The sequence below is a fragment of the Boleophthalmus pectinirostris genome, unplaced genomic scaffold (assembly GCF_026225935.1).
Source record: "Boleophthalmus pectinirostris isolate CB_2022bp ecotype Guang Dong unplaced genomic scaffold, ASM2622593v1 HiC_scaffold_537, whole genome shotgun sequence".
NCBI classification, from domain to species: domain Eukaryota; kingdom Metazoa; phylum Chordata; class Actinopteri; order Gobiiformes; family Gobiidae; genus Boleophthalmus; species Boleophthalmus pectinirostris.
This window is the reverse complement of record NW_026571419.1, coordinates 17,501-23,911: the sequence shown is the minus strand read 5'-3', so window position 1 is coordinate 23,911 and position 6,411 is coordinate 17,501. Positions and strand designations below refer to the sequence as shown.

The 6,411-nt window shown below is 47.5% G+C and overlaps 1 protein-coding gene across 1 annotated transcript; it reads left to right on the top strand.

Moving 5' to 3' along the window:
* The first annotated feature begins 252 nt into the window (after positions 1-252).
* Positions 253-5,909, top strand: LOC110164249 (E3 ubiquitin-protein ligase RNF182-like). Its single transcript, XM_055163144.1, has 5 exons — positions 253-384; positions 4,195-4,408; positions 4,750-4,894; positions 5,072-5,114; positions 5,472-5,909. Exons 1-5 carry the CDS (start codon positions 253-255, stop codon positions 5,907-5,909), a joined length of 972 nt encoding a protein of 323 aa, XP_055019119.1.
* Positions 5,910-6,411: the final 502 nt, after the last annotated feature.

The following is a 6,411-nucleotide window of genomic DNA, read 5'->3' as shown; positions in this document are numbered from 1 at the left end:
TTCAGGCCACGCCGAGCCGAGCACTAATTGGACCGAGTTGATCAGAGACAACAAAAGGCCGAGGGGACGGGGGCTGGGGGCCGGCCGGGCTTTGTTGTCCTGGGTCCGGGCGGTTCTAGTCCCCTCCACATTGGGCAAACTCCAGCCCCCGCCGAGAGCATGAACATGGATTAAACCAGGACCGAGCCAGGACTGAGCCAGGACTGAGCCGGGACTGAGCCAGGACTGAGCCAGGACTGAACCAGGTCTACGATGGGCCTTGTGGAGGAGGTGAGCGCGGAGGAGCTGGAGTGTAAAATCTGCTACAGTCAGTACGACCTGCAGAGTCGGAGGCCCAAGATGCTCGAGTGCTGCCACAGTCTGTGCTTCAAGTGTCTGTGCAAGGTAAGAACACCAGGACCAGACCAGGACTGGACCAGGACCAGACCAGGACAAGACCAGGACGAGACCAGGACCAGACCAGGACAAGACCAGGACTGGACCAGGACCAGACCAGGACCAGACCAGGACTGGAGAAGTACTGGAGCACGATAAGAACAGGACGAGACCAAGACTAAACCAGGACTGGACCAGGATAAGACCAGGACCAGACCAGGACAAGACCAGGACGAGACCAGGACCAGACCTGGACTGGACCAGGATAAGACCAGGACAAGACCAGGACCAGACCAGGACCAGACCAGGACTGGAACAGGACTAAACCAGGACTAGACCAGGACGAGACCAGGACGAGACCAGGGCTGGACCAGGATAAGACTAAGACTACACCAGGACTAGACCAGGACCAGGCCAGGACCAAACCAGGACGAGACCAGGATTGGACCAGGGCTGGACCAGGACTAGACCAGGACTAGACCGGGACTAGACCAGGACTAGACCAGTACAACACCAAGACTACACCAGGACTAGACCAAGACTAGACCAAGACTAGATCAGGACTACACCAGGATGAGACCAGGACTAGACCAGGGCTAAACCAGGATAAGACCAAGACTGCACCAGGACTAGACCAAGACTACTCCAGGACTAGATCAGGACGAGACCAGGACAAGAACAGGACGAGACCAGGATGAGACAGGGCTAAACCAGGACTACGTAGACCAGGACTAGAACAGGACTGGAGCAGGACTAGGCCAGGACTGGAGCAGGACAAGATCAGGACTGGAGAAGGACTAGGCCAGGTCTACACCAGGACTAAACCAGGACGACACCAGGACTAGACCAGGACGACACCAGGATGACTACACCAGGACTAGACCAGGACTGGAACAAGACTAGAACAGGACTAGACCAGGACTAGACCAGGACTGGAACAAGACTAGAACAGGACGAGACCAGGACTAGAACAGGACTAGACCAGGGCTAGACCAGGAATGAACCAGGAATGGACCAAGAGTAGACCAGGAATAGACCAGGACTAGACCAAGACTACACCAGAACTAGACCAGGACTAGAACAGTACTAGAACAGGACTAGACCAGGAGTAGACCAGGACCAGGACGAGACCAGGACTGGAACAAGACTACACCAGGATGAGACCAGGATGAGACCAGGACTACACCAGGACTACACCAGGACGAGACCAGGACTACACCAGGACTAGAACAGGACTAGACCAGGGCTAGACCAGGAATGAACCAGGAATGGACCAAGAGTAGACCAGGAATAGACAAGGACTAGACCAAGACTACACCAGGACTACACCAGAACTAGAACAGGACAGAACAGGACTAGACCAATACTACACCAGGACTAGACCAGGACTACACCAGGACTACACCAGAACTAGAACAGGACTAGAACAGGACTAGACCAATACTACACCAGGACTAGACCAGGACTACACCAGGACTACACCAGAACTAGACCAGAACTAGACCAGGACTAGACCAGGACTAGACCAGGAGTAGACCAGGACTAGACCAGGACTAGACCAGGGCTAGAACAGGACTAGACCAGGACTAGACCAGGAGTAGACCAGGACTAGACCAGGACTAGACCAGAACTACACCAGAACTAGAACAGGACTAGAACAGGACTAGAACAGGACTAGACCAGGAGTAGACCAGGGCTAGACCAGGACTAGACCAGGGCTAGACCAGGACTGGAACAAGACTCAATTATCATTAAACCAGAACCACGACAGAACAGAACTTATATAATTCTGACATAATGACATAATGTGGGACTCGTGTGAGTTTATTTATTTTTTAAAATTCAGTTCAACGTCGTTTTCCTTTTCGTTTCTTTTTGACGCCCGCTGGTCTTCAGATCACGTCTTTACACACAGAAACTTTGTATTTGTTGTGCCTGGACTTTCACGGCTCTTGTCTGAAAGTCTGAGGAGAAAACATGAATGGGAAACTGTGTGTGTGTGTGTGTGTGTGTGTGTGTGTGTGTGTACAGTAAACCCCCAGTTTTGCCAGCAGGGGGAGCTGTGAACTTTCAATAGGAAGCAATACTGAGTCAGTGAGCCCTCAAATTTAACATCCTCCTGGGACCCGAAGAAAAAAAGCGTATTGCAATATATATTTTTTGTCATTTTCTCTCTATTTGGAGGTAAATGAAGTAAGTAAGTAAGTCTTTATTTATATAGCGCTTTTCACAGACATTTTTTGTCCCCAAAGACGCTTTACAGATCATTATTCAGCATTATTCATTCACTCTATACCTGGTGATGGTAAACTACTATAGTAGCCACAGCTGCCCTGGGACAGACTGACAGAAGCGCGGCTGCCATGCCAATCGGCGCCATCGGTCCCTCCGACCACCACCACAACACACACACACACACACACACACTACTTTCATACCAGGCAATGTGGGTGAAGTGTCTTGCCTGAGGACACACCTGTGATTGAATTGATTGTGTTTAACTGACCTTGACTATCAAATGAGCACCTTAGCGTTTAAATTTTGTTCATTTTATTTGTATTTAAATTTGTATCTGTAATGGACGCCGGGGACAATTTTGGTGTTAAATCCATGTGACGTTAACCACCGAAGAAAAACAACTTTTTTGATGACAAGCTTCTACTGTCGCCTCAAAACGTTTTTAGACTCCCTTTTAATTTAAATAGTTTTTATTGGTTTTACTGATTTAATTTATTTATTGGTTTATTTATTTCTATTCTATGATTTTGTTTTTATTTTTTATTTTACTGGTTTTATTTTATTTTACTGGTTTTATTATTACCTCCGCCAAGGAGGTTATGTTTTTGCCGGCGTTTGTCTGTTTGTTTGTTTGTTTGTTTGTCTGTTAGCAACATAACTCAAAAAGTTATGGACCGATTTTGATGAAATTTTCAGGATTTGTTGGAAATGTGAAAAGGAAGAACTGATTTCATTTTGGGGGTGATCGGGAAGAAATCCTGGATTCTGGATCACTTTGAAATTTTAGTTAACATTGTGGTAAATGGGGCCAAAAATTTTGTTTCTCAATATCTCGGTTAATTATTGACCAAACCCCATGAAATTTGACTCAGGGATGGACAATGGGATCCTCTTTCATATTCCAAATTGAAAGATACGAGACAAATATTTATGGAAAACACAATTAATATGAGGGGGACTGTAGTCCTTGGCGGAGGTCTGCGCTCTCTGAGTGCTTTTCTAGTTTTAAGACTAGTATTATTTTAGTGGTTTATTTTATCATCTTATTGTTGTTATTTTTATGTACTTGTGCAGCACTTTGGAAACAGTTTGTTTGTGAAATGTGCTATAGAAATAAAGTGGATTGGATTGGATTTAATTTCTTTATTTAATTTCTTTTTTTTTTTTTTTTTTGAGTGCAGCCACAAACTAACATCTATTGAGTTCTTTTTTTATTTATTTATTTTTTTTTATCCTGAACATGATAGTACCCCAAACCTATTTAGGCAGAGGAACCTATTCCCCCTGTTAACAGTCTGTCTCAAAACACTTGAAAGATAAACTGGTTAACACAATGTCCACTACAAAGGACAGAAATGAATGGGCCAGGTCTCATTTATCATTACGTATTTTTTCAGATTCTCGTGTGATGTGATACTTCCAGATGGGGGCAAGAGCCGGTTTTCCTGTGTTTACATTGTACTTTCACAATAAATGTCTAAAAGGAAAATACACAAATGTTGAACGTGATGGTCTGATGATGCTGTGAGGTCTTCTGAAACCCAGCAGCTAATTAAAAAACTTCTTCTGACTCGTGTTTAGATGCTCGATGTGGGAGATGCTTTTCCCACAGAAGCCGTGTGTCCCTTCTGCCGCTACCCCACCACCCTGAGGGGCAACTGCGTGAGCGAACTGCCCGACAACTGCCACCTGCTGTCGGCTCTGAGCATGCACGGGCCAGCCAAGAAGAACCTGCAGGTAAATCCTACACAGAATCAAACCCACAGCCCAGAAGAACCTCCAGAAGAACCTGCAGGTAAGTCCTTCACAGAACTAAACCCACACCCCAGAAGAACCTGCAGGTAAGTCCTACACAGAACCAAACCCACAGCCCAGAAGAACCTCCAGAAGAACCTGTAGGTAAGTCCTACACAGAACCAAACCCACAGCCCAGAAGAACCTCCAGAAGAACCTGTAGGTAAGTCCTACACAGAACCAAACCCACAGCCCAGAAGAACCTCCAGAAGAACCTGCAGGTAAGTCCTACACAGAACTAAACCCACACCCCAGAAGAACTTGCAGGTAAGTCCTATGCAGAACCAAACCCACAGCTCAGAAGAACCTGCAGGTAAATCCTACACAGAATCAAACCCACAGCCCAGAAGAACCTCCAGAAGAACCTGCATGTAAGTCCTACACAGAACCAAACCCACAGCCCAGAAGAACCTCCAGAAGAACCTGCAGGTAAGTCCTACACAGAACCAAACCCACAGCCCAGAAGAACCTCCAGAAGAACCTGCAGGTAAGTCCTACACAGAACCAAACCCACAGCCCAGAAGAACCTCCAGAAGAACCTGTAGGTAAGTCCTACACAGAACCAAACCCACAGCCCAGAAGAACCTGCAGGTAAGTCCTACACAGAACCAAACCCACAGCCCAGAAGAACCTCCAGAAGAACCTGCAGGTAAATTCTACACAGAACCAAACCCACAGCCCAGAAGAACCTCCAGAAGAACCTGCAGGTAAGTCCTACACAGAACCAAACTCACACCCCAGAAGAACCTCCAGAAGAACCTGTAGGTAAGTCCTTCACAGAACTAAACCCACACCCCAGAAGAACTTGCAGGTAAGTCCTACACAGAACCAAACCCACAGCCCAGAAGAACCTCCAGAAGAACCTGTAGGTAAGTCCTTCACAGAACTAAACCCACACCCCAGAAGAACCTGCAGGTAAGTCCTACACAGAACCAAACCCACAGGAATTTGAGGCATAAAGAAAAAAAATATTGTTAGGCTTGTATAAACAACGTGAAGATGAAGCTCGGAGAAACATCTGAACCATGTCTTAGTTTTAAAGTTGGTTCCTCGTGTGTTTACAGGTGGCTACGGAGCTGCTCCTCAACCCCCGAGCCCTGTCCTCTCTGGTGGGCCACAGCTCTCCTCTGGCCCCCTCCCTGTCCTCCAGCTCGTCCAGCACCACCTTCTCGTCGCTGAGCAGTTCTCCCAGCTTCGTGCTCATCACCATCATGGAGCCCCGGCCTGGCCCGCGCCTCACCTCCAGCCTGGACTCCCTGGTGTCCCTGTCCCGCAGCTGGGGGGCGCTGTTGTGGCAGAGCTGGGCCCGTGTGCTGCTCTGGGCGCTGGGGTTGATCTACTTCAGCTCTCTGCCCGTGGGGGTCTACCTGCTCCTGCTGCATAGGCCCACCTTGGGAGTCCTGATGGTGAGCCTGGTGCCCGCCACCCTCGTCCTGGTCATGGCCTACGGTCTGTGCCAGTGTCTGTGGCACGAGCTCCGCCACTGCCTCAACCACAACTGACCGTCTGGACTTTCACTGACGCAGGTTTATGTAGAGCCCACAGAGGAGCTTCTGTCTCCTACGTCTCGTGATGAAAGATGAAGATGAACCTGGTGTGAAGAAACAAAGACATTAGAAAAGCTTGTTTCATGTCTCTGACTCTTAAACAGTGTTGGGGAGTAACAGATTACATGTACCAGAGTTATCGTAATCAGAGTACAAATTATGAGTAACTGTATTCAGTTACAGTTACTGTTTCAGTGAGTGGTAATTGGATTACAGTTACTTTGTTGAAATAAATGGATTACACAGAGGTATTTTCCTGTTTTCACATTTCGGCTATATCCCCCTTTTTTTTTTTTTTTTTTTCTCTCGGTAATTCCACTCATTGCCGGACACTAAACCAGGTCCAAACCCGGTCCAAACCAGGTCTAAACCAGGTCTAAACCAGGTCTAAACCAGGACTAAACCAGGTCTAAACCAGGACTAAACCAGGTGTAAACCAGGTCTAAACCAGGACTAA